Raw genomic sequence first — 27,753 nt, 5'->3', positions numbered from 1 at the left:
CTCATAATTTTGTAAACCTCTATAAGGTCACCCCTCAGCCTCCAACACTCAAGGGAAAACAGCCCCAGCCTGTTGAGCCTCTCCCTATAGCTCAAATCTTCCAACGCTGGCAACATTCTTGTAAATATTTTCTGAACCCTTTCAAGTTTCACAACATCCTTCCCTTAGGAAGGAGATCAGAGTTGCACACAATATTCCAACAATGGCCTAACCAATGTCCTGTACAGCTGCAACATGACCTCCCAACTCGTGTACTCAATGCTCTGACCAATAAAGGACAGCATACCAAATGCCTTCTTCACTAGTGCGACTCCACTTTCAAGGAGTTATGAACCTGCACTCCAAGATCTCTTTGTTCAGCAACACTCCCTAGGAACTTACTATTAAGTGTATAAATCCTGCTAAGATTTGCTTTCCCAAAATGCAGCACCTCACATTTACCTCAATTAAACTCCATCTGCCACTTTTCAGCCCATTGGCCCATCTGGTCCAGATCCTGTTGTAATCTGAGGTAACCCTCTTTGCTGTCCACTACACCTCCAATTTTGTTGTCATCTGCAAACTTACTAACTGTACCTCTCATGCTCGCATCCAAATCATTTGGTTAAATGACAAAAAGTAGTGGACCCAGCACCGATCTTTGTGGCACTCCACTGGTCACAGGTCTCCAGTCTGAAAAACAACCCTCCACCACCACCCTCTGTCTTCTACCTTTGAGCCAGTTATTACATGCTGCATATCAATACCAGATAATTAACTAATCAATGGAAATAAGAGACATTCCTTTGCTCAAAGACAGAGTAGGAAGTGAATTTTGCTGTTACAGGAAGTGATTGAAGTGAATTCCCTAGATGCACATATGAGACGTAAGAGAAGTAAAAAGATATACTGATGACTGAACTGAGATAGACGGAGTGGGAGAAGAGCTGTGTGAAGAATGAAGAATGAATCAGTGCAGACTGGCTGGATCTGTTTCTGTGTTGCATGTTCAATGTAATGAGATATAATTAGCTTACAAATGGCTTGTTATATTTCTTCATTGTTCTTTCCTAAGATAGATTATTGACTATACAGATAGATCAACTATACAAAACACACTGTAGTTTATACTTAAAGATTAATATGAAAATATATCAAAATATTTTGAAAATCTAATATGGCATCCCCTTTAATGACAATAATATGTTTACCCGAACACTTCAGCAAATATCATTTTCATTTAAATAATTAAACAATTTACATTAGATGACAAAGAACCTACAGCACCAAGAGGCCATTCAGCCCAATGGATCTACGATAGGATTTGTGCTTCACACAAACCTCCTTTCACACCATTTTATTTAACCTATCAACATCAATTTTGATTCCTTTGTCTTGTGTGCTTCTTTGCCATTTTTCTTGGTTATATTTAGTCTATTTGCTGTAATTATTTGCTGTGACAATGAATTCCACTTCCTGGGAAAAGTTTTTCCAGAATTCCTGACTGGATTTATTAGTACAGGTTGTTCTGCTATAGTGCGGGTTTTGTCAATGCAAATTCGCTGTAATGAGATTGATAAATAGGGGAAACTGTTTCTAAGATGCAAACTTTTAAAACATTTGTTGACTGTAGTGCAATTGCATCGCCAACACTTTAACTTTTTTCTTTAGTGCGATTCTCATATAGGAAGGGGTTGCACAGGAACGCAACTATCGCACTGCAGCAGAAATGCTATCAGGCAATCTTTTCATAGTTAAAACAGTAAACAGTTTGTGAGACCTCCTGGTGTTTTTTTTAAAAGATGGAACAATAGAAGCAGCCTGAATGGGTGGGGTTCAAGCTCCCATAGAACGAGGATTTTTAGTTTTTAACTTTCAGCGATTGCGGGGGTCTTAGAATCATTAGGTCATACAGACCAACAGCATGGGGGTCCTTTTGCCCAAACTGGTCCATATCGACCAAAATGTCCATCAACGCTAACCCATATTTCTCTTTCCTATCCATGTATTTGTCCAAATGCCTTTTAAATGTTGTGAATGTACCCATCTCAACCACATCCACTGGTGGCTCATCCCATATGTGTACTACCCTCTGGGTAAAGAAGTTCCCTTTTATTTTTTCTCCTCTAACATGAAACTGATGCCTCTAGCCCTTGATTCTCCAAAAAAGATTGAGTGCATTCACCCTAACCATGCCTTTCATGATCTTGTATACCAAAAGCAGCCCCCTCCTCCCTCAGTCTCCTATGCTCTATAGAATAAAGTCTCAGCTTGTCCAACTTCCCCCTATAACTCAGGCCATTGAGTCCTAGTAACATCCTTGTAAATTTCTTCTGCACTCTTTCCAGTGCGGGCTCACCAATATCCTGTATAACTAGAACATAACTTCCCAACTTCTACACTCAGTGCCCTGACTGACGAAGGCCAGTGTGCCAAAAGCCTTCTTCACTGCCCTGTCCACCTGTGACTCCACTTTCAGAGAACTGTGAACCTGAACTCCAAGATCCTTCTGATCCACTACACTCATTAAGGCCCTACCATTCACCACGAAACTCCTACCTTGATGTGACTTCCCAAAATGCAAGACCTCACACTTAACTATATTAAACTCTATTTGCCATTTCTCAGCCCACTTCCCCAGCTAATCAAGGTCCTGCTCCAATTTCTAATAATGTTTCTCACTATCCACGATGCCACCTATTTTAGTGTCATCTGCAAACTTACTAATCATGCCTTGTACATTCTCATCCAAATCACTGATATAGATAACAAACAGCAATGGGCCCAGCAACAACCCCAAGGCACTCCACTAGTCACAGGCCTCCAGTCCAACAAATATCTTTCCACTATTACCCTCTGCCTCCTACCATCAAACCAGTTGTGTCTTGAAGCTGGATGTGGAAGCTCTTATTCCTCTCCCTGTTGCAGCTAAAAGATGAGGTTGATTTCCTGCTGCTAGAATTGCATGTGAGACAATCTGTTTTACTGAATTTGCCTTTGTTAAGGGTGTACTAATGGGATATTACCATACTGGAACAGTTAATCAGTAGCAGTTAATATATCTATCATTTTGTTAAGCATTTCGATGGAGTTATACTTAAGTCAATTCTTTTCCTTTCTTTTTATTTTGTCTGTATTTTTAATTCTAGTTTAAAAATTGTGTTTGGCTTAACGTCAAGTAGTTTGACCAATCGAATTGCAGCTGGAATGCAACACCTTACAATTACCTTTAAAATAAGAAAACATTGGGGTCTAGACTATCTTACAAATATATTTTGAGGAGGTTTGGTCTTGTGCATAAAGTAATCACTGCCAATGTGCCACATGTATGAACTCCAGCTTTATACTCAGCTACAACTGAAAACTGTTCCTCTACATCTACCCTACCAACACCTTTCAGCATGTTAGAAACCTCAGACTTTGCTTTTCTCGAAGAGTTCAGTCTTTTCCAATAAGTACTAATGTGAATTAAACATTAAAGCAGCATGAACATTGATGTATACCCATATCTTCAATTTTTCACATACGTCAGAGACTGATTTAAACATTATCATTCTGACACGCCTCTCTCCAGTTCCAGTATAGGATAATGTTTAAATCAGTCTCTGACACATGTGGAAAATTGCTCATAGATGACTCCTCCCACTCTGTATCATGCTTGAAGTAACAAACTTCTACCAGATGATGGAGCTGTCCAACATCTAATTTAAATTAAAACTGAAAGAACCGTGGATGCTGGAAATCTAAAACAAAAACAAAAGCTGGCCTGGCAGTATCTGTGGACAGAAATCAGTGTTAATGTTTTGGATGCAGCGACCCTTCCTCAGGCTTTGATAATATACAAATACTGCTGGTTCCTGCATTAAACTTCCACTGTTCCATTCTGCACAAGATTCACACCATTGAACCAACGTAGCAAACTGTCTCCAGCCTTAATTACATCCCAAATAAAGACATCCACAAACCACCTCCCTAATACTCACTCAGTCATTAATTTATTTGTGAAAAGTGGCAATGCCAGCATTTACAGCCCATGCCCAGAGTGGTGGAGATGGGAAGGATGGCAGATGCTGGAAGCCACAGTCAATAGATGTAAGGCTGGAAAAGCACAGCAGGTCAAATAGTATCCGAGGAGCAGGAAAGTCAACGTTTCAGGCTGATACCCTTTGTCAGGACTTTCCTGCTCCTCGGATGTTGTCTGACCTGCTGCGCTTTTCCAGCCTCACATCTATTGACTCACCCAGAGAGGTGTTGGGAGCTACTTTATTGAACTGCTCAATCAACATAACAACCCAAATTATCTGACCATGGTCACATTGCTGTTTGTGTGCTTGTTGTGTGTGCAAGAGCTGTTATGCTTCCTACATTACAACAGTCACTGCACTTCAAAGGTACTTCATTGGCTGTTACATGCTTTGAGGCGTCCAGATTTTCTCTTTTGCAATTCTTTTTTTTAAGGTTTCTTTTTCTTCACTTCAGCTTACCAGCATGTGCTGCCCGTCCCTAGCTGGCCTTGAGAAGGTGAGCTGCTTTCTTGAACTGCTGCAGTCCACATGCTGAAGATTGACCCACAATGCCTTTAGGAATTCCAAAATTTTGACCCAGTGACAGTGAAGGAATGGTGATATATTTCCAAGTCAGGATGGTGAGTGGCTTAGATAGGAATGTGCTGAGGTGATATTCCCATGTATCTGCTGCCTGGAAGGTCTAGAAGATGCTGCTGAGAATCTTCGGTGAATCTCCGCAGTGCATCTTGTAGATCGTACACACTGTTGCTACTGAGCATTAGTGGTGGAGGGAGTGAATATTTGTGGATTTTTACTGAAATCATATTAATCATCACTCGAATACTATCCTTATTCGAAAGCAGATTATTCATTACTTCTAATATCTTGATCTGTTTCAGCTTGCAGGATGATTAATATTTAAGATTATGAGGCAATAGGTAGTATCACAGCAGGTAAGGCAAGTTGGGATCAGAGGAGAAAACAAAACATCAAGTCTGGCAAGATACCATCCCTGTGTGGGTAACAGACTGCATCCTCAGATGGTAATACCATGATAGGAGTGCAGATGTGCATCCTTACACATCACTCCAAAACATAACACGGTACAAATTATTGCCTCTGTAAGCTGTTTCTCCTGTACCTGGTTTCTGGCACCAGAAGGCTTGGTGAGTTCTGAACTTCCATAAACTTTGGGTCCTCACCGCCTGCAATTTTACACATGTCATTGTACTTAGTAGAGGACTGCAGCAGCTGGTGACCACTGGGCAGAGAAGGCTTGCCATTCTGTGAGGAGGACCAACGCGACCGTGCAATCTTCAGTCCTCACTGTCGTCCTACAATATATAGAAAAATCACAGCACAACGGTCATATTCCTCCAGCAGGTGCTCTGCGAATAATAGGTCCTGATAAATGCTATGACACAGGTTTAAATCTTAAGAGGCTAAATTGGATAGCTGTTGAAAACAGGTGCAGTGGTAGTGTCCCTGCCTCACATTCAAAAGGCCTGGTGTTTAAGATTCACCAACTCCTACTCTAAACACTTGAGCTGCTGGTGCAAAGTAGTGATGTCCGTTGACTAGTAATCCAGGGCTTAGGTAATACTACTCAGCGACATAGGTTCAAATGGCAGGAAATAGGATTGAGTTAATTAATTTGGAATTAAAGGCTAGTGTGAAAACCCATCTACTTTGTGAATTCCCTTCAGAGAAGAAAAAAGAATTCTGTTGCCCTTCCCTACCAGGTACTCACAGAAGTGTGAGTGACTCTTTAAACAATCAAGGTCAATAAATATATTTCAGAATGCCATATTCACCAAGAGCTGCAGCCAATATCTAAAGTGCCAGACGATCACTCAGCTATTAATAATCGCTCAACATCAGACTCATATGTAACAATCATATGCCACGCTGCAGGCCTACACTCACGGTTATAGCTTGCACAGCGTCAGCAATTCAAAGAATGAACTCTCTTTTGCAGAACAAGGATATGAGCAAAAGGAAGCAGCAGGAGCTAATGGAAGGGGCCAGGTATGGCTGTGTTCCAACAGCCGTGGAGGGGATGGTGAATCACATTTCCAGCTCATCTCTTCTGATTTACAAGTTGCAGATCATGTACGTTCACACCACTTACTTTTGTCCCTTCAGAGAAGAAAAAAGAATTCTGTTGCCCTTCCCTACCAGATACTCACAGAAGTGTGAGTGACTCTTTAAACAATCTCCTTTCTCCTTTTAGATATCCAAGAAATTTGTCCAGGCAATAAAGGAACCAACTCAGTGGAGGAACCCATCCAGCTGAGAACACTGTTTGCTTCTTTGAGGGTAGGTTAGGTTAGATTAGATTCCCTACAGTGTGGAAACAGACCCTTCAGCCCAAGTCCACACCGGTGAGAAACCCATCCAGACCCATTTCCCTCTGATTAAAGCACCTAATGGGCAATTTAGAATGGCCAATTCACCTGATCTGCACATCTTTGGACTGTGGAAGGAAACCGGAGCACCTAGAGGAAACCCACGCTGACAAGGGGAGAATGTGCAAACTCCACAAAGACAGTCACCCAAGGCTGGGATCGAACCTGGGTCCCTGGTGCTGTGAGGCAGCAGTGCTAACCACTGAGCCACCATGCCACCCATTAGAGGCAGGATCTGTGAATGGTGAGACAACGGTACAACTAGTGTGCAGCCATAGTATGGGTAAGGACAGCATGGGTACCAGCTCCTTGGACGTCACGAGTCACTCTGCTGACCACTTTGATGGGGCAATGTATCAAAGATGATGGGTAAATGCAATGATGCATTGGCAGAACTACCAGAAAACCTGCAGTCAGTGGCATGGAATATGCAACAGTCCATCACCAAGTTGCCCCATGCATTTCCCAGAGCTTGGATGATCAATTCTGTTTGTATATTTCTAGAGACAACCACGATGGCTGACACCTCAGCTTCCACTGCTGCACCATTACCCAATGTCTGACTGCTACAGTGATAGATCAGCGAGGTAAAAACAATGACTGCAGATGCTGGAAACCACATTCTGGATCAGTGGTGCTGGAAGAGCACAGAAGTTCAGGCAGCATCCGAGGAGCTTTGAAATCAACGTTTCGGGCAAAAGCCCTTCATCAGGAATAGGATGTGGAAGGCTCCTTCAGGGCCTTGGATAGAGGTGAGGGAGGAGGTGTGGGCACAGGTTTTAGATCAGTGATAGATCAGACTAACTTATTCATGGCGAGACACTGCCCACTATGACAGAGCTACAGCGAGGGAAGAAGCTTGGGGCATGTCACAGTGGTTCAGCAATCAGCCCTTCACAGAATATTCGGGGTTGCTGAGGCCCCACTCCAGGGGAGTGAAGCAGGGTCCAGATGGCCTTTCTTAGGATGACAGACTTGATCGTCCCATTCCTCCCACTCCAACAGACGTCGTAGCTTTATATCAACCAGCTCAGCCAAGGTAGTAGATTCAGGAGCCACACTTTCCAGGGCAACAGCGTTTTGTTCAAAATGAATTCACACAGGATTTAGGCATCACAGGTCAGACCAGCATTTATTGCCCATCCCTAACTGGCCAGTTCAGAGTCAACCACAATCCTGTGGCTTTTCTTTTCCCTGAAGGACATTAGTGAGCCAGGTGAATTTTCGCAGACAATTGCCTGAAAATTATCACTGAACTCTTAATTCGATATTTTCACCGAATTCAAAATCCACCATCTGCTGTGGAGAGGGCCCTGGATATCAGCCTAGGTATCTGGATTAATAAGTCTTGTGATAAGACCACGAGGCCATCCCCTGCTCATAGTCCAGCACAGCCTCCAAGAGGAAGGATCCATTTGTGATCTAGCCTAATAACAGTGACACCGAGGATTAGGAAAGAGATTCTCCTTATTGATGATAAAAAGCAGAATCTCAAATTGGGCGCATGGTAAATAAGGTTAAAGAAATAAACATATAATAGCTCAAAGATGGTGTGGCAGAAATGGGCTTTGATTAAATGAGTATTGGTGCTTGTGCTGTAAAGCAGGAGCTGTAACACTGCAATAGTATTCACCTGAACTATGCTGGGGCCAGTGTGCTGGCAAGTCATACAATTAGGGCAACTAGCACTTTAAGTATGAGGGGGAAGGGAACATGTGAGACTGCATGCAGTAAATCAAAGGGAATTATAGAACATGATAGCAATGTGGGTGTTTGTAAACTGTATTTGGCAGGAAGGAATAGAACATTCAAACTTAAGAATGCACCAGCAGCTGAGGCCAGAGACTGTAAAAAAGAGTTAACAGCTCTTTTTTTTAAATTCATTCACAGGATGTGGGTGCCATCAACTAGGCTAATTATTATCCATCTCTAATTGAACACATTTCTATAGGTCTGGAGTCACTTATAAGCCAGGTCAGGTAAGACCAACAGATTTCCTTCCCTATGAACCTGATGGGTTTCCCTCGACGATGGTTTCATGCTCATTATTACATTTTAATTCCAGATTTTTAAAATTTGAATTTTATTATGGCAGGATTCAAACCTGGACCTCCAGAACATTTCCTGGATCTACGAGATTAACAGCCTGGTGATAACAGCACTAAATCATCTGTACTTGGCTGCGAATGAAAACAGCATTCATAACAAAGGGATACACTGTTATCACAGTTAGTAATAAATATGTATGGCCTGACAGTCATTACAGAGGTATGGATTTAAGGCAACCAAGGCTGGGTTCTGAAAATTGAACAGCTTTGATGTCTTGAGAAGACAGGAAGCTAGGATAAGGTGATGGGGTAACATTAATGATGATGTTAATGCAGTAGTCGAGATAACTTAAGTTCAGCAGAGCAAGATGTAGAATCGCTTTGGGGCAGAATTAAGACATGGAAAAGGTAAGAGGTCATCTGTAAGAGTAGTTCACAGCCACGCTCCCCTCTCAACAAACACTAGGTTTACTGTAGACAAAGGTATATAGTAAGGAATAAATGGGGGTGTGTAAGAAAGATATAGTAGTCATGGTAATGATCGACATGTAGCTCAGGTGAATCAGACTGGCAAATAGTAGCCTGGAAAATGAAATCCAAAATGTATTTGGCACAATTACATAAGGCAACATTACTATTTAAAACAAGTGGTGATCTTATTGAAACATATGGGATTCTGAAGGGTCTCAATAGAGTGGATTATAGGAGGATGTTTCCCCTTGCAAAAGAGACTAGAATTATGGGATACAATTTAATTATGAGACTTCCGTTTTAAGACAGACATGAGAATTATTTTTCTCTCAGAGGATTGTTTGTCTGTGAAATTCTGTTCCCCAAAAAACAGTAGAGGCTGGGTCACTGCATTTATTCAAGACTGAGTTAGATAGGTTTTTGATAGATACATCAATCAATGACAATGGGAAAGAGACACGAAAGTGGGAGTTGAGGTTACCACCAGATCAGCCATGATCTTATTGAATAGTGGGGAAACACAAAGTACCAAATGACCGACCAAATAAGCAGCCTTCGTCTTGGCACACTTGAACGAGTAGAGCGTGAATAACATCTCCTTGTACACAACAACTGAATCAGTGCATTGGTAGATTTGGTTTGGAATGGTTATTTTCTGCTGGGCTCAATTTTCACATTGTGGTCAAATTTTATAAATTACAGTGGATCCCACTGCTGAGATCATCTTATGATGGGAGAGGATTCTACCACTGCTAATCATGTTGGCCTTGTGATCATTGGCATTCTTTTTGCCAGTTCCTTTTCCATATCTCCTCAAAGAGTTGTGCTTCTTCTTCCCAAGTCAAGTTTGTTCTGAGCGTAACGGTCTCCCATGCATTGACATCAAAGTTGCATTTCTTGTGGTAAGCCTGCTGGGAGTCTCTGAAGCACTCCCTTGGTTCTCCTCGCATTTGAGTGCCTTCCTTTAGCTGGGCGAAGAGGATTTGATTTAGCACTCAGACCTTAGGCATCCAAAACACATGGCCAGCCCAGCAGAGCTAGTTTTGGATAAACATGGCCGACGCTTATGCTATTAGCTGCTTCAAGCACACTGATGTAATTATACCTGTCCTCCCAGCTGATGTACAGAAACCATCTCAAACAGCGCTTATGGTACTTCTCCAGGTACCGGGGAGTTAGGGGTGTTGTGGACATGTCACTGCACTAGTAATCCAGATGCCTGGCCTGATGATCTGCACCACGTTAATTGGGGAAATGGAATTCAGTTAAAATTTGAAACTAGCAGCAGAGAGGTGGAAGAACAGATTGGGCAGCAGATCTTGGAAAGGTGCAGATGTAACAAAGTTGTTGTCGTTGTGGGTGACTTCAATTTCTCTGATATTAATTGGAATCTCCTTAGTACAGATGGTCTCGATGAAGCCAATGTTGTCAGGTGTATCTAGGAAGGACTCAATATGTAGACTGGGGGGAGGCCATATTGGAGTTGGTGCGAGGCAACGAGCCAGGCCAGGTATCAGATCTCTCAGGAGGAGAGAATTTCGGTGGCACAACTGCCTCACCTCTAACTTAGCGACGAAGAGGAATCGGAACTGACAGTATGGAAAAGTATTTCATGGGGAGGGGGGGAAATTATACTGCTATTAGACAGGGAGTCTAAATTGGGAACAACTGTTCTACAAGAAATGCACAACAGAAATGTGGAGGCTGTTTAAGGAGCACTTGTTGCGAGCGTTCGATAACTTTGTCCCACTGAGACAGGCAAGGAATGGTAAGGCAAAGGAGCTTTGGATGACAAGAGGAGCTTCTCTCAAGAGGAAACTTACTTAAGGTTCAGAAAGCAAGACCGAGCACAGCTTTAGAGGCTTACAAGGTAGCTAGGAAAGAATTGAACAATGGACTGAGGAGAGCTAGGAGGGGGGCACAACAAAATCTTGAGAAGGATGAGGGAAAGCCCAAAGGCGTTCTACACTTATGTGAGGAATAAGAGAATGGTCAGAGGGTAGGGCCGATGAGGATTAGTGGAGGGAACATATACCTGGAGTGTGAAGAGGCCCTAAATGGGTTTGTTGCTACAGTATTCCCAAGAGAGGGACCTTGTTGATAGTGAGAACACTATGGACCAGGTTAATAGGCTTGAATAGATTGATATTAAGAACGCGGATGTGCTGGAAATTCTGGGAAACATCAAGATAGATAAGTCCCCAGGCCGGAACAGATATATCCAAGGTTACTCTGTGAAGTGAGGAATGAGATTAATGCGCCTCTGGTGATGATCTTTGCATCCTCACTTTCCACGGGAGTAGTACAGGCTGATTGGAAGGAGGCGAATGTTGTTCCTCTGTTCAAGAAGGGAATAGGGAAATCTCTGGGAATTACAGACCAGTCAGTCTTACGTCTGTGGTGAGCAAGGTACTGGAAAGGATTCTGATCGATCGGATTTATGACTATTCGGAAAAACATAGTTTGATTAAAGATGGTCAGTATGGCTTTGAGGGGGGCAGGTCATGCCTTACAAGCCTTATTGAGTTCATTGCGGATGTTCTTTGGGGCAGTATGGTGGCTGTGGTTAGGACTGCTGCCTCAAAGCACCAGGGACCTGGATTTGATTCTCCCTGTGGGTGACTGTCTGTGTGGAGTTTGCACATTCTCCCCGTGTCGGCATGGGTTTCCTCAGGGTGCTCCTCCCAAAATCCAAAAATGTTCAGACTAGGTGAATTGGACATGCTAAATTGCCCACATTGTTCAGGGATGTGTATTAGTCAAAAGTAAATGCCAAGTAGTAGGTGAATGGGTCTGGTTGGGTTACTCTTCAGAGGTTTGGTGTGGGCTTGTTGGGCCGAATGGCCGATTTCCACACTGTAGGGATTCTAATCTCTGTATGTGTCGAGACATATTGACGAAGGTCGGGATGTGGTGTATACGGATTTCAGTAAGGCATTTGATAAGGTTTCCCACGGTAGGCTCATTCAGAGTTAGGAGGTATGGGATACAGGGAAATTTGGTTGCCTAGAAATGAATTGGCTGGCCTAAAGAAGACAGCGTGTGGTAGTGGATGCAAAGTATTCCATCTGGAGGTCAGTGACGAGTGGTGTCCCACAGGGATCTGTGCTTGGGCCTCTGCTCTTTGTAGTTTTTATAAATTACTTGGATGAAAACTTGAAAGGGTGGGCTAGTATGTTTGCTGATGATACAAAGGTCAGTAGTGTTGTAGATTGTGTCGTGGACTGTTGCAGGCTACAAGACATTGACAGGATGCAGAGCTGGGCTGAGAAGTGGCAGGTGGAGGTCAACCTGAATAAATGCAAAGTGGTTCACTTGGAAGGTGGAATTTGAATGCTGAATACAGGGTTAAAAGACAGGATTCTTGGCAGTGTGGAGGAAAAGTGAGATCTTGGGGCCCACAAAGATGCCTCGAAGTTGCCTCCCAAGTTGATAGGGTTGTTAAGGCAGTAAATGGTTTTTGGCTTTCATTAATAGGGGAACTGAGTTTAAGAGCTTTGAAGTTTTGCTGTAGCTCTATACAACCCTGGTTAGATCACACTTGGAATATTGTGTTCAGTTCTGGTAACCTCATTATATGAAGGATGCAGATGCTTCAGAGAGGGTGCAGATGAGATTTACCAAGATGATTCCTGGACTGGAAGACATGTCTTATGAAGAGAGATTGAGTGAGCTAAGGCTTTTCACACTGGAGAGAAAAAGGAAGGTGACTTGATAGAGCTGCACAAGGTAATGAGAGGCATAGATAGATAGCCAGAGACTTTTCCCCAGGGCAGAAATGGCTGTCACGAGGGGTCATAATTTTAAGGTGATTGGAGGAAAGTATAGGGAAGCTGTCTGAGGTAGGTTCTTTACGTAGAGCATGGTGGGTGTATGGATGGCACTACCAGCGGTGGTAGTAGAGTCAGAGACATTAGGGACATTTAAGCAACAGCTGGACGAGCACATGGACATGTGTAAGTTCGGTTGATCTTAGATTAACATAAATGCTCAGCACAATATTGTGGGCTGAAGGGACTCTGCTGTTCTGTATTCTAAATGTTAGTCTCAATGACCTCCGTCAAACTAACATTAATTGATGTAACAAAAAGCTGATTCAGTCATGTACCTTAGAGAAGGACATCTACCACACAACAAAGATTGTCTGTGGCAAGGGGAAGGTAAGGTTTGGGACAAGGGAAATTCATTGCTGTTAATGGCGTCCTACTCAGGTGAAGTCTTCTTAGACAACTTGGCCAGAAATGCTGTATTCTCCCTTCCTCCACATCCTCCTCTTTATGTAATTATGTCAGTCTCAGGAGCTCACCCCGAGGATTCGGGAGTTGGAACACTACCCAGATCCCAGAGCATGGGTTGGATCACCCAACAACTTGCTGCGTGGCTGAAGGTGTGTCTCACGACTGATGCTTTTCCCCATTAGGTAAAAACCACTTAAACCTGCGAGGGAAGCATACTGGGATTTTTAAAAGCTCATTTATTTACAAGCAAAATCTCTGGTCGATGCCTTGTTATTTGCATTGATTATTTTCCACAACTCTAAGACGATATTGTTGAGGTTCAGCTTATGCAACTTTGCATGTATTTAATTCATAATAATTGCAGCTGGATGCGATCGGAATCTCTACCTCGTTCCTTGTTCATATTTGTGACTTTTGCACTGCAGTTTTAACTATTTCAGCAGGCCATAGGCACCGGCTTTATAAATATAATAGTTAAGACCTATTTGACAATGAGAGCAGCCCTTTCCTATTTGCACTGCAACAAATGATACATGATAAGAGTACAACAAATCATAAACCTTTGTTTTAAAAACACCTCTGCGCTCCTGCCAAGTTACACTGATCTTTGAAAGTTGGGCAAATAGCTTGAGTCTCAAAATGTCACGAAACTTTATTACGGGGAAAGGAACTATTTACAGGAAGGTCAATTTGCCATGTGATCTCCAAGTGAAAGTGTTTATCCCGCCCCATTTTTAAAATTAAGGTTCAATATTTAACCGAGTTTTAGAAAGAAAAATACCAACCAGAGGAGATGCTTCTGCAAATAATCACATATAAATATCAATATTTTAAAATGCATATTTTACTGGGTTTTAGTGAGCCGATTAGGTGGTGCTTACATTTCTTGCTGAACTGATGTATTTTGGAAAGATTTGATGGGGCAGGGAGAAAACAGAAATGCCCGCACACGGCTGTACTTACTAAAGCTAATGGTACCTACTACACTTTGCTGTAGACACAGATTCTTTCATATGAGAATGCTGCGTTTGCCAATCCTGACAGCTTCTGAGGCCTACACAAGCTCAATTAAATGTAGAAATCCAGAGGGTGTTGTCAGTGATTCAATGAAATGTGATAGGGGTGTGTTGAAAATCTCATCAGGCAAAAGTAGAAATCACTAATCAAAACATGCCACGTATGTTATTTGTGCAAAGACTTGAAGAGGCCATGGCTTATTGAATAAAACAACTAAGTTTTTACAACGTACTAAGTTAAGAATAAATAACGAACAGCTGTACTATTTCAACCCTTCTGAATTTATGGAAATTCAAATATCTCCAACACATTCATTTCCATTTATTTATTGCTATTATCTTAATCCCACGTTACATAATTAACTTTAAGTGAAATAAATTATTACGAGCAAGCGAACAAATTCAGTGCATTTATTTTCTGGTTTGCAGTCTGAGATAATTTCACAGTGCCTGTTATCTTGCTCAGCAATATCACAGGTGCTGGATAGCTGGCAATGCCCTGAATTTGCTCAGATGCAAACTGACATCTGAAAGGGGAAACCTACTTCAGGCACTATTCATTTGAAGTTAAAAGGTCACTTCACAGCTGATTGCAAAATCCAGATGATAAAATAACCAAAACTCAATCAATGTCCATTGACACCAGAATCAGCCAATGAGTTGAAGTGGAATGTTACCTGTAAATACCAATAGCTTGTACAAAGGAATTAGAGCTGTCAATAAGGTGCAATTCCCTTTTATCAAAAAAAGTCGTGCTACTTGACTGCCAAGCCAAGCCTCTGCGAGCACCACTTGCCTCCATTAGCATCTTCAGTGTAAACAAAATTAGTGATCATTAGTATTTAACATCAATCAAGATAGAAATAAAAATACAAAGGAAATGAGAAATTTTAAAATGATAATTACAACTGGCATCCACATTGTGTTATCATGATTGTCATTTCAAGGAAATGTACACGATGCTCAAGTGAGAGATGACATAGTGGCTGGAAATGTTTATGACACAGTATTATCATCTCTGGACCATTAACGCCTTCCAGGACTGAGCAGACACACATTGTGCCTTCTGGAGAGTGGCTCCAATTGTGGTTAAATGAAGTGATTTTTGACAGATTTTAATCTATATTGTCCAACTTAGAGTGCAAATTGGAGGGTGTGGGAGGTAAGGTTACCTCATCTACAGGATAGAAAAAGCAGATACCTACAGATATTTTTATCTCTTTGACTATTCCTTTGCCTTTGAACATTTCCTTTCGGATGCAGAGGTTACAAATGCAGTGGAAATGGAGCACTGTAGAGGATGAAATTGTGACATTGCCAGCCAAAACCTGACAACATGCATGTTGGGGAAAACAATATTATTTGCTATTATTTTAAAATTCTATTTGGTTTTTAACTGTTAAATAGATTTAAAGATTAAATCTAATATCAATTCAATTACAACCGTTTGATTTTGTTTTCTTCAAGATCACAAAGTTCACTTGGATATGAAGAATATGGATATCGTCACAAAGGCAACCTGGGGGAGAAAAGTCATTCATACATATAAATGAAAAAGGCGAATTCAATAATGCACTACGGTAATAAAAAGTGATCAAAATTGAGGGAAATGTATTTTATTAGGGGTCTTTGTTCTTACTGTTTAGTTGTGAGTTATAAGATTAAAAATGCAGAAAAATCAATTACAGGAAAAATCTACAAATAGTTTTGAAGTATTTTCAAGATCATTTTCATGCAACAAATGCCATTTATGTAGGAACTGAAATTCTCAACCTACAATTCATATTATTAACCATGTTTGCACAAAAAACTTTGATTGCTTCTTGGAAATTAAGATTTTTAGAATGCAATCATTCCTTTCCCTTTCCCAATAAAAAAACCTGATACCACACTTATTTGGCTACAGATAAATATGGCAAGATTGCAAAAGTCTCAGAAGTCCTCTTCAGCATGTTTACTTCTGGATTTCTTGTGCAGCAAAAGCCTCTGGATGGTTTCAGATATTGTGCGCTCTCCATGCACCTTGTTGTCTCTTGTGCGCACATTGACGGTTCCACTGCTCTTCTCTTTTTCACCAACCACTGCAAATGTAATAACATACTTCAGTACATTGTCTTTTACCTTGAATTAATTGCTACATTCAGATAAAACTATTCCAACAAAACAATTTTCCATATGAATAGAAGTGATAATGCTTTGAAACAACTGACAGGCATGCTAATAAAAGAGGTGGCCAATATTACACACAAGCTGATGTTCAAGAATTATTATCTTGCTCTTCCTCCCATCATGATAATATCACAAGACCTCCTGGCATGACTGAAGTCAATGCTAATTTGCATTGTGATACTGCATGGTAGAATATTTCCCTATGAAAACTTTATTCAGTACTTTAATCACAGCTAAAGAAACAAAACATTCCAGTTCATAATATTAATTGCTTTAGACACTTTAGCTACACTTTCATAGTATTGTTTTGTCCAATTAAAATGCAGAAAATATTCTATATTTTGGCACAAATGTTAAGTGGTTCACAGTCCAATCTATAGAAGGCTGCTGTCACTGTGCAGAGACAAAGGGTTTGCAGTGTCATGTCACTACAAAGTGATGGAAATAAAGCTGGCAGGAACAAAGATGACATTTCTATATCATCAGGTTGGTGCTGTTTGGGAGTGACACCTGGGCGGTCATCCAGGCGAGAGTGAACTTCAGGCCTGTGGATAATAAAAGGGACAGGAGCAACAGCAGCAGCAATGCAGCTACAACCTCAGGAATGCAACCAGTCAACTGGTGACTACATTTTAGAGAGAAATAATCCATGGCTTTCACTGTCTTAAGTAGACAAGACAGGAGGCTAGAAGAACATAGTAAGCCAGGCAGCATCAGGAGATGCAGAAGTCGATGTTTCGGGTGTAACCTTTCTTCAGGACTCTCTCAAAGCTGTGTTGCTCCTTTCCTATCATCAGGCCAACAATGCTTTGTAGTGAACTGAATATAATTTGCTTGTTCTCTCTCAGAGAACATTAAGAGGCATCAAATCTTCTGGCTGCAGTAGGTCCAGAGCACAGACTTCTGGCTGCGGGTATGCCCGAAGCGCGGACACTCAAGGGGATGTCATTGTTATAACCAGAGCAAGGACTCCTTGAGGCCTGAGACAACTTGCAAATTTCTTGCAGAACCCTTGGAGCTGTGTTTGAAGACCCATCATGTAGAAGATAGATGCAACTTCTTTTTATTTCTTTTTGAAATCAAAATGGTGCCAGATTGCAGTGACAAAACATTTTTCACTATCTTTCCAGGTATCTGACAATTAATCAATCTAAAGATAAAATTATTTAAGTAGACCCAGTAATGGTCAGAATTAGTATAAAACCTTTTATAAAAGGTCTTCGAATGGAGGCATCACTAGCAAGGTATTTATTAGTTATCAAATAAAAATCAAAAGAACCATGGATGCTGTAAATAAAAAGAACTGCTGGAAAAGCTCAGCAGGTCTGGTAGCATCTGTGGAGAGAAATCAGTTACAGTTTTCGGTCCCGTGACCTTTTTTCAGAATTTATTATTTATCCTCAGTTAGGCCACTTCAGAAGGGGACTTCAGAGTCAGTTGCAGTGATGTAGAACTGGAGGTATCTATTAGCTGGAACTGTAAGGACAACCAGTTTTGTTCCTTAAAAAGTAATTTAGTTGAGTTTTTAAGACAATCCATTTTACTGATACTATTTTCTCCTCCCAACTGGATTGTGGTTAGACATGAATACTATTGTAGTTGAAATCAATGAAAGTAGTAATCATATCTCAAATCTCTTGGTCTATTCAGCATATCAGGAAGTGTCATTAACTAAGAGGGCAGTACTACTGAGTATTAATGAGCCAACACAGCATAAGTAATCAAACAATGAGACAGATATTATCCAAAGTATAAAAGGATGGTACATTTCTTTCAAACAACTTCACTGAACACATTGTGAAAAGATTTATGAAACTTACCCAGGATAAAGTTATATTGAGCAAGTTGTGCATTGCGGATCTTCTTGTTCAGTGTACATCCTTGATCAAGGTCAACATCAGACATTAACCCAGCATCATGAAATTGCTGTTGAACCTGGTCACATCAATTTATAAAAAGAAACAAACTTTATTGAAAATGCTTATTTTTCCCTGTTTAAAAGAAAAAAAACCTTCAATAGCTACGAGTTTATTTGCAAGAAATTAATTTTGATATAATTCGTATCACTAAGGAATACAATCTTCTTTTTCACATGAGAAAACGCATAATGAAAAAATCATTCAGCCATTGAGTTCATCAAGACTGCTCCTACCCTTCATTCTACCACATTCAACCCGACCGTCTGTTAATTATAGAACATAGAACAGTACAACACAGGAACAGGTCCTTCAGCCCACCATGTCTATGTTGACCATGGTGCTGTTTAAACTGATCCCATCTGTTTGCACATGGTCTGGATGCCTCTATTCCCTCCAGCTCATGTGTCTGTCCAAATGCCTAAAAACTTTGCTAACACATCTGCTTCTACTAACTCCCCTGGCACCTCCCATGCACCTCTCAATCCTAAATAAACAAACTTTCATCACACATCTCGTCTAAACTTTTTCCCTCTCACCTTAAACCTATGCCACCTAGTACGAATCTGACTATCCACCCTATCCATGCTTCTCAATGTTACGTACTTCTGTCAGGTCAACCTTCAGCTTCCAACAATCTAGCTAAATTAACCAAGTTTGTCCAACCTCCCCTTTATAACTAATTCACTCCAATCCAGGCAAACTCCTGGTAAACCACTTTTGGACCAAATTATCTTCCCAAACTACACAGCTGAATTTTTAAAAAAATCAAATTGTGTTGTTAAATGGCTCTCATTTCACAATCCTCTTCTTGTTTTCCTTTCAAATGTTAAAAAAAACTTAATAAACTTTACAGAATATAACATCAGTTCAATTTTCTATCAGAAAGATTTCCTGCAGCTGTACTTCAAAGAAAAGCAACATTGAGCGCAACGCGAAAGTCAATGTACTGCCAGTAAATCAGACCAGCAGGCCCTAAATGCAAAGGCAGAGTTATATCAACTTTGAATAAGCACAAAGAGCATTTTAAGTACACATTCATTTTTATCATTTCAGATACACAAACAGGAAAACAGCTTTCAGACTAGCTATTTCCTGGTGCCTCAGTAGCCATGGAACGCTTTGAAGAAATAGCCAGAAGTTGTTTATTTCAGATACATGCTATTTGCTTGGTGCCAAATAGCTCAAGGAGTCTACAACTGTTTAGCTTTCAGATGACAAGATACCCACTTTTTGGCACAGATTTTTCAGTTAATGTCAAATGTGTCACAGAATTTAACATGCAAGAAAATGTGGAATATAGTAAACAAATGGCATGAGGTAATTTAATTCTTCTCGAATGAAGATGAAGAGTAACAAGTCTCAAGGCTTCGGTGAGACCACATTTGGAATATTGTGCAGGTTTTGGAAGGATTTACTCCTCCTAAAGATTTCAACTAAGTTCAGTACATTAATCCCAGAAATCAAAGAGCTACCTTATGAGGAGAGACACAATAGACTGGTCTTACATACCAGATGCCCATAAAAAACCACTCAGCCCATCAAGTCTGTTCCACCATGCAATGAAGTCACGTTGAGCTGATTCTCCTTGACTCCACTTTCCTGCCTTATCCCCTTTAGCTGTAACTCACTCACTGATTAAAAATCAATCTCAGCCTTTAATATATTTCATGACCAGCCTTAGAAGGCCTCTGTAATTAAGAATTCTACAGATTCACTACCCTCAGATTAAAATAAAATGGACAAACCCTTACTCAGATCATGCAGTCTGATCTTAGACATTCACACAATGGCAAACAACCTTGAAACATTTACCTGGTCAAGCCTACTAAGAATCTTCTATGTTTCAATCAGGTCACCTCACATTCATCTAAACTCAAATAAGTACAGCTCCAACCTACTCAACATCTCTTAAGACAATTCCCCCAATACCCAGGTTTGGTCGAGTGAACCTTCGCTAGACTGCCTCCAATGCCAATATCTCTCTCCTTAGATAAGGGGACAAAAACTGTTCAAGCTAAGGCATGACTAGTACCTTACATAGTTTTATTAAGATCTCTTTATTTTGATACTCCATTCCCTTTAAAATAGGCCAAAGTTCCATTTGCTTTCCCTATTACCTGCTGAACTTGTATGCTAGCTTTTTTGTGATTTATCCATGAGGACTCAAATCCCTGTGCTTTTTGCAGTCTTTCTCCATTTAAATATTCAGCTCCTCTATTCTTCCTGCCAAAATGCATAACCGCTCATTTTCCTACATTAAATTCTATCTGCCAAGTTGTTGCTCACTCACTTAACCAGTCTATATCAGAGTCATCCTCACGCCCCACATTCCCACTTATTTTTGTCTGCAAATCTGTCTAATTAAAGTGATTAATATATTGTAAATAATGATTGTGCCAGTACTGATCCCTGTGACACTTCTACTAGTCACATGTTGCCACCATAACGGTCTTCAATTGTTAGCCAATCTTCTATTCATGTTAACATAACACCATTGGTTATTAACCTATAAGATTTTCAGACTGGAGGGACCTGTGACCAGTGGAGTGCTACAAGGATCGGTGCTGGGTTCACTATTTTTCATAATTTGTATAAATGATTTGGATGGGAGCATAAGAGGTACAGTTAGTAAGTTTGCAGATGACACCAAAATTGGAGGTGTAGTGAACTGCGAAGATGGTTCCATCAGATTACAACAGGATCTTGATCAGATGAGCCAATGGGCTGAGGAGTGGCAGATGGAGTTTAATTTAGATAAATGCGAAGTGCTACATTTTGGGAAAGCAAATCTTAGTAGGACTTATACACTTAATGGCAAGGTCCTAGGGAGTGTTGCTTAACAAAGACATTAGAGTGCAAGTTCACAGCTCCTTGAAAGTGGAGTCACCAGGTAGATAGGTTAGTGAAGGCAGCGTTTGGCATGCTTTACTTTATTGGTCAGAGTACTGAATAGAGGAGTTGGGAGGTCATGTTGCAGCTATCGGAAGGATGTTGCGAAACTTGAAAGGGTTCAGAAAAGATTTACAAGGATGTTGCCAGGGTTGGAGGATTTGAGCTATTGGGAGAGGTTGAATAGGCTGGGGCTGTTTTCGCTGGAGCATCAGAGGCTGAGGGGTGACCTTGTAGAGGTCTATAAAATCATGAGGGGCATGGATAAGATAAGTAGATAAAGTCTTTTCCTGGGGTGAAGGAGTCCAGAACTAGAGGGCATACGTTTAGGGTGAGAGGGGAAAGATATAAAAGAGACCTAAGGGCATACGTTTAGGGTGAGAGGGGAAAGATATAAAAGAGACCTAAGGGGCAACGTTTTCACACACAGGTGGTACGTGTATGGAATGAGCTGCCAGAGGAAGTGGTGGAGGCTGGTACAATTGCAACATTTAAAAGGCATCTGGATGGGTATATGAATAGGAAGGGCTGGGAAGGACATGGGCCGGGTGCTGGCAGGTGGGACTAGATTGGGTTGGGATATTTGGTCAGCATGGATGCCTTCTGAAATTCCAAATGATTACATCCACCACTTCCCCTTTATCCTGCTTGTTACCATTTTTTAAAAAAATTCTATTAAACTTGACAGAAATAATTTCCCATCATGAAGCATGCTGAGTTTGTTGGTCATATTATGTAATTCTAAATGCTCTGCTATAATGCTTTACAACACACTATCATTTTATCCATAATGGACATTAAGCTAACCAGACTGTAGTTACCTGCTTTTTGGCTCCTCCCTTGCCAACAAGGTATTATATCGGAAGTAATCCAATGTTACACCTTAGTTGACTCCACTTTCCTGCCTTTACCTCAGAACCCTTATCTAAGAATGCTTACAAGATTACCACCAGTAAATCCACTACCTTTATAGCTACAACCTTTACTATCCTAGGACGCATCCCATCAGGTGGAGGGACTTGTTGGTCTTAAGCACCATTAGCCTCCCTCGCACTTTGGCTCTTGTGAGCTTTTATATTTATTTCCTCTCCTTTTGTCTCTGGTTTAGTAATTTTGGAACGCTCTTGGAGTCTTCAAATTTTGCTAGTTTTTAAAACATTTCCATTGCTCTGTCTTACCACAAAACTTTGATACATTTTTTCTTTCAATCTGATAATATCCTTAATTTCCCTGGTCAACCATGGTTGGCTTATCCCATTCGTAGAATCGTTCTTTCAGTGAAATGTACCTTAGTTGTCAGTCACAAACTATTTTCTTAACATTAGCAAATTTTTACTCATTGGTCTTGGCTACTAAACTCCTTTCTTCGGTCCATGCCAGCTGGCACGGCTTGCATTTCTTTGTGGTTACCCTTATTGATGCGGAGAACATTTGTTTCCAACCCAAGTTCCTTCTTCTCAAACCGAATGCTAAAATTCTGCCATGTTACGGTCACTGTTTCAAAGGGAATCGTTTACTCTGACATCAGTTATTAAACTTTCCTCATTACAAATCAGCAGATCGAAAGCATATCACAGTTGCATTTTGTTCTAGCAAACTGACCTGAATACACACTATGAATTCATCATGGCTACCTTTGCCATATGACCATCCTTTTTTTATGTAATTCATTCGTAGGAGCTGCTGGCTGGCTCGCGTATATTGCCTGTCCCTTGTTGCCCTTGAGATGATAGCAGTGAGCTGTCTTTAGATGTGCAATCATGTTGCTAGGATTTGAGCTATAGAGAGAGGCTGAATCTGCTGGGGCTTTTCTCCCCAGAACGTCAGAGGCTGAGGGGTAACCTGGTAGAGGTTGATAAAATCATGAGGAGCAAGGATAGGATGAATAGCCATGGTGTTTTTCCAAGGGTAGGGGAGTCCAAAACTAGAGGGCATAGATTTAAGGTGAGAGGGCAAAAATGTAAAAGGGACCTGAGAGGTAACTTTTTCTAACAGAGGGTGGTGCATATAGAAACAAGCAGACAAAGGAAGGGGTGGAGCTGAGTACAGTTACAACACTTAAAAGGTATATGGATGGGTACAGGAATAGGAACCGTTTAGTGGGATATATGTCAAATGCTGGCAAATGGATTTGAATAGACTTGTTTCGGTATCTGAGGATTTGCAAATGGTGCTGAACATTGTGCAATCATTGGCAATTATTCCCACTTCTGACCTTGTGATGGAGGAAGGGTCATTAAAGAAGCAGTCACAATCATCGATCCTAATCTACAAGGAGATTAAAATCATCCATGATTAACACACGCCTTTCTTACATGCCATCATTACCTTCTGATCTATCCTGTCACCCACTGTTAGGGTCCCCATAAACTCCTCCGAAGTGTGTCTTCTTCCCTTTTTATATCTTACCTTCACCCATATAGAGTCAACACCTTCTGATCCAAGACAAGATCATTTCTTGCTATTGTATTTATTTTGTCCCACACAATACTATCCTATTACTTTTTCCTTCCTGCCTGCCCTTTCAAAAAAATCACATATCACTGAATATTTAATGCTCAACTCTGAAGTTTGAAGAATAAAAGCTGATCACTTGGAAATTGTAGGGGCATCGAATCCTTGATCCTTTTACAAGTGGGAACAGCATCGCCCCATCTATTCAATCCAGCCCACGCAATTTTAATAAACATATCAGATCACATCTTGGCCACCTTCTCAAAGAGAACAGTCCCAACCTCTCCAATCTACCCTTATAAATGAAGTTTCTCCTCCATGAAACAATTTCTGTAAATCTCTTCCACACTTTCTCTAATATGTTCACTTCTTTTCGAAATAGTGTGGTACCCAAAACTTGTAGACAATACTCCAGTTGAGGTCTGATGACAGACCTATATAAGTTTAACATATCTTCCTTGCTTTTGTATTCTTTGCCTGCTATTAAAGTCAAAGACACTGTCTGCTTTATTAACTGCTCTTTTCATCTATCCTGCCACCTTCAATTAACATGTGCACATACACCCGGGTTCCACTGCTCCTGCAAACCCTTCAGAATTGTATCTCTTATATTGCCTATCCACATCTTTGCTAATATGCAACATCTTACATTTTTCTACATTCAGCTTCATCTGTCAGCTCTCTACCCTAGCTTGCACAAAGTTAGATGTTTTAATGATTATACAGGTACTCAAATCCCAAGAGCTTGATGAGATGCATCCCAGGCTGCTATGGGAGGCAAAGGAGAAGATTGCTGGCTGTGACAGATATATTCAATACTTCGTTGGCCACAGGTAAAGCGCGGGATGACTAAAGGCAGCTGAAGTGGTTCCTTTGTTCAAGAAAGGCAGCAGAAATAGGCCAGATAATTACAGACCAGAAGTAGTAGAAATTTGTCAGAGACAGGCATAAACAGAGTAGCTCATAAGAGTCTCTTCACCATGGCAGACATAGAATCACAGAATCCCCAGAGTGTGGAAGCATACCATTCAGCCCATCGAGTCCACAATAACCCTCAGAAGAGCACGCCACCCAGATCCAATTCCTACCATATCCCTGTAATACTGCATATCTCATGGCTCATCCACTAACCTGCACATCACTGGACACAGTGGGAAATTTAGTGTGACCAATCCACTTAACCTGCACATCTTTGGACTGTAGGAAGAAAGAGGAAACCTGCGCAGACACAAGGACAGTGTGCAAACTCCACAGTCAGTTGAAGTTGGAATCAAACCTGGGTCCCTGGCACTGTGAACGAGAGCCATTGTGCTGCCCACATGTCTAAGGTCAGATAGCAGAAACGTAAGAGGAGACCTGAAGAAAATCTTTTCACCCAGAGGTTAGTAAATATATGGAACATGCTACCGGAAAGGAACATTTAAGAAGCATCTGGATGAGTACTTAAAATGCCAAGGCGATGGACCAAGTGCAGGTAAATGGGATTAGTGTAGTTTGTTGAACAGCACAGACATGGTGGGCTGAAGAGCCTGTATTCTCTCTATGACACTACGGTCCAAGTCCTGTCAAATTTCTACACCATCCTCCTTACAGTATATATGCCTTCAAGGCTGAAATCAACCACAAACACCGAAAAAGTGTCCCTAGAACATTGATCATTAATATACATTAAGAAAACCAATGGTCCCGATACCAACTTCATGGGAAACTCCACCACAAACCTTATTCCAGTCTGAAAAGTATCTATTGACCATTACTCTGTTTGCCATCACTCTGCTAACTTTGTATCCATCTTGCTTCTGTGTGTTTTATTCCACGAGCCATGACTTTTCTCACACGTCATTTGTGTGGCACTGTATTGAACCCCCTAGTGGTGAATCAAACATCTTTAGCAGACCCTTCAAATTCTATGCACAACTTGCATTGGGATGAATCTATTAGTCAGCCCTGATAATTAATCAAGCATGCCAGGAGTTAGTGGAATCTCTGTTGATCAATATAAACAAGTGATCTCATCTATTACGTGAAAAAAGGACTTGGGGGTGACACTTTAACTTGTCTAGGACAGCAATATACAGCACAAAATTGAAATCTAATAATCTCAAATGCCAAGAAACATTTGTAATTCTTCTATTGTACTTGTACACAAAAAGGTAAAATAGTTCTCCTGCCACCTGGTCATAGAGTTATAAAGATGCATAGCATGGAAACAGACCCTTCCGTCCAACCCGTCCATGCCGACCAGATATCCCAACCCAATCTAGTCCCTCCTGCCAGCACCTGGCCCATATCCCTCCAAACCCTTCCTATTCATAAACCCATTCAAATGCCTCTTAAATGTTGCAATTGTACCAGCCTCCACCACATCCTCTGGTAGCTCATTCCATACACGTACCATCCTCTGCGTGAAAACGTTGCCCCTTAGGTCTCTTTTATATCTTTCCCTTCTCACCCTAAACCTATGCACTCTAGTTCTGGACTCCCTGACCCCAGGGAAAAGACTTTGTCTATTTATCCTATCCACGCCCCTCCTAATTTTGTAAACCTCTAGAAGGTCATCTTTCAGCCTCCAACGCTTTCCCAAAATGCAGCACCTCGCATTTATCTGAACTAAACTCCATCTGACACTTCTCAGCCCATTGGCCCCATCTGGTCCAGATCCTGTTGTAATCTGAGGTAACCCTCTTCGCTGTCCACTACACCTCCAATTTTGGTGCAAACTTACTAACTGTACCTCTTATGCTCACATCCAAATCATTTATGTAAATTACAAAAAGTAATGGACCCAGCACCGATCCTTGCGGCACTCCACTGCTCACAGGCCTCCAGTCTGGAAAACTACCCTCCATCACCACCCTCTGTCTTCAACCTCTGAGCCAGTTCTGTATCCAAATGGCTAGTTCTCCCAGTATTCCATGAGATCTAACCTTGCTAATCAGTCTCCCATAGGGAACCTTGTCAAATGCCTTACTGAAGTCCATATAGATCAAATCTACTACTCTGCCCTCATCAACCTTCTTTGTTACATCCTCAAAAACTCAATCAAGTTTGTGAAGGTCTCTGCTTCTGTTCCATATCTCCTTAAGCTGGCAACATGAAGGTTTGTAACAGGATTCAGCAACTCAATTTCTTCCAGAATTCTAAACACTTACTTCAAGAATATGTCTAAGGAAGAAACTCCAACATATAAACAATAACAAACATGAACCAGAATCCCACAAAGAACACTACTACTTTTGCCCTGAATATTCTCAAAACACATTCATGCATTTCTACATAATATGGAAATTGTATAACATTTGTATCTTTAGACTTCACCTTTTGCGCATATTCTTCACATGTAGGTCCCACAGGTACAACCATAACTTGTCTTGGAGACAGCCAGAGAGGCCTGCAAAGTAAAAATTGCAGCATACTTCAGATAATGGCAACACCTCTCATATTACTTCAATGGTTATTTGTTCTTATAACATCAAAAAAGCTAAAGAATAAGGCTGGTGCAAGCTGGCTCTCCCACCCAAGGAGAAGAACTCAAGAGTCTCCTCAAAGCAGTTCAAATAAAAAGCGAGTCTCGGTATATTGATTACAGTTCTTATTCAGCTGTCCAACACCCAGACACTGCTGATTGCCACCACAATAGGTTTTGCCTTGTACTCCACTGCAATAGCGATTGGTAATGGTTGGTAGAAAATGAGTGCTCGTTAGCCTCCCACCCTACAGCATAGCTCAAATTTTCTCTGTCACTGGGTCTAAGCCACCTAACCTGCACATCTATGGATACGATGAGCAATTTAGCATGTCCAATCCACCTAACCCGCAAAATCTTTGGACTATGGGAGGAAACCAGAGCACAGAGAAAACCCACAGACACGGGGAGAATGTGCAAAGTACACACAGTCACCTGAGAGTGGAATCAAACTTGGGTGCCTGGCAAGGTGACCCATCAGGATCAGTAGTGTGTGGAGTCCCAAAAGTAGATTCCAAAGAAAGAAAGGTGACTCGCAGCATGTCGTTATCTATGATTATCTGATGTTATTTTTTATTATTGCCTAATGGCAGATCAGTACCACACAGTAAATGATTCTCAAATTGGTAGCTGTTCAACATAATGTTGGAAACAGTGAAGCAGCTAAAACCTGTGTGTACAACAGACCT

At 41.1% G+C, this 27,753-nt stretch overlaps 1 protein-coding gene and 1 pseudogene across 1 annotated transcript in view; both read right to left on the bottom strand.

The window, feature by feature from the left end:
- Window positions 1–5,286, bottom strand: part of LOC122554919 — a 177,322-nt pseudogene extending 172,036 nt beyond the window's left edge.
- A 10,481-nt stretch (window positions 5,287–15,767) lies between these two features.
- The window catches only part of tars1 (threonyl-tRNA synthetase 1), a 46,184-nt gene continuing 34,198 nt past the window's right edge, over window positions 15,768–27,753 (bottom strand). The window contains exons 17-19 of the mRNA XM_043688143.1: window positions 26,917–26,989; window positions 18,157–18,271; window positions 15,768–16,248 (exon numbers count right to left, since the gene is read on the bottom strand). Of these exons, the coding sequence (XP_043544078.1) occupies window positions 16,100–16,248; window positions 18,157–18,271; window positions 26,917–26,989 (337 nt within the window). The 3' untranslated portion in view covers window positions 15,768–16,099. The remainder of the gene's footprint in view (window positions 16,249–18,156; window positions 18,272–26,916; window positions 26,990–27,753) is intronic.

Source organism: Chiloscyllium plagiosum, chromosome 1, assembly GCF_004010195.1.
Source record: "Chiloscyllium plagiosum isolate BGI_BamShark_2017 chromosome 1, ASM401019v2, whole genome shotgun sequence".
In the NCBI taxonomy this organism is placed as follows: domain Eukaryota; kingdom Metazoa; phylum Chordata; class Chondrichthyes; order Orectolobiformes; family Hemiscylliidae; genus Chiloscyllium; species Chiloscyllium plagiosum.
This window is presented reverse-complemented; position numbering and strand designations above follow the sequence as displayed.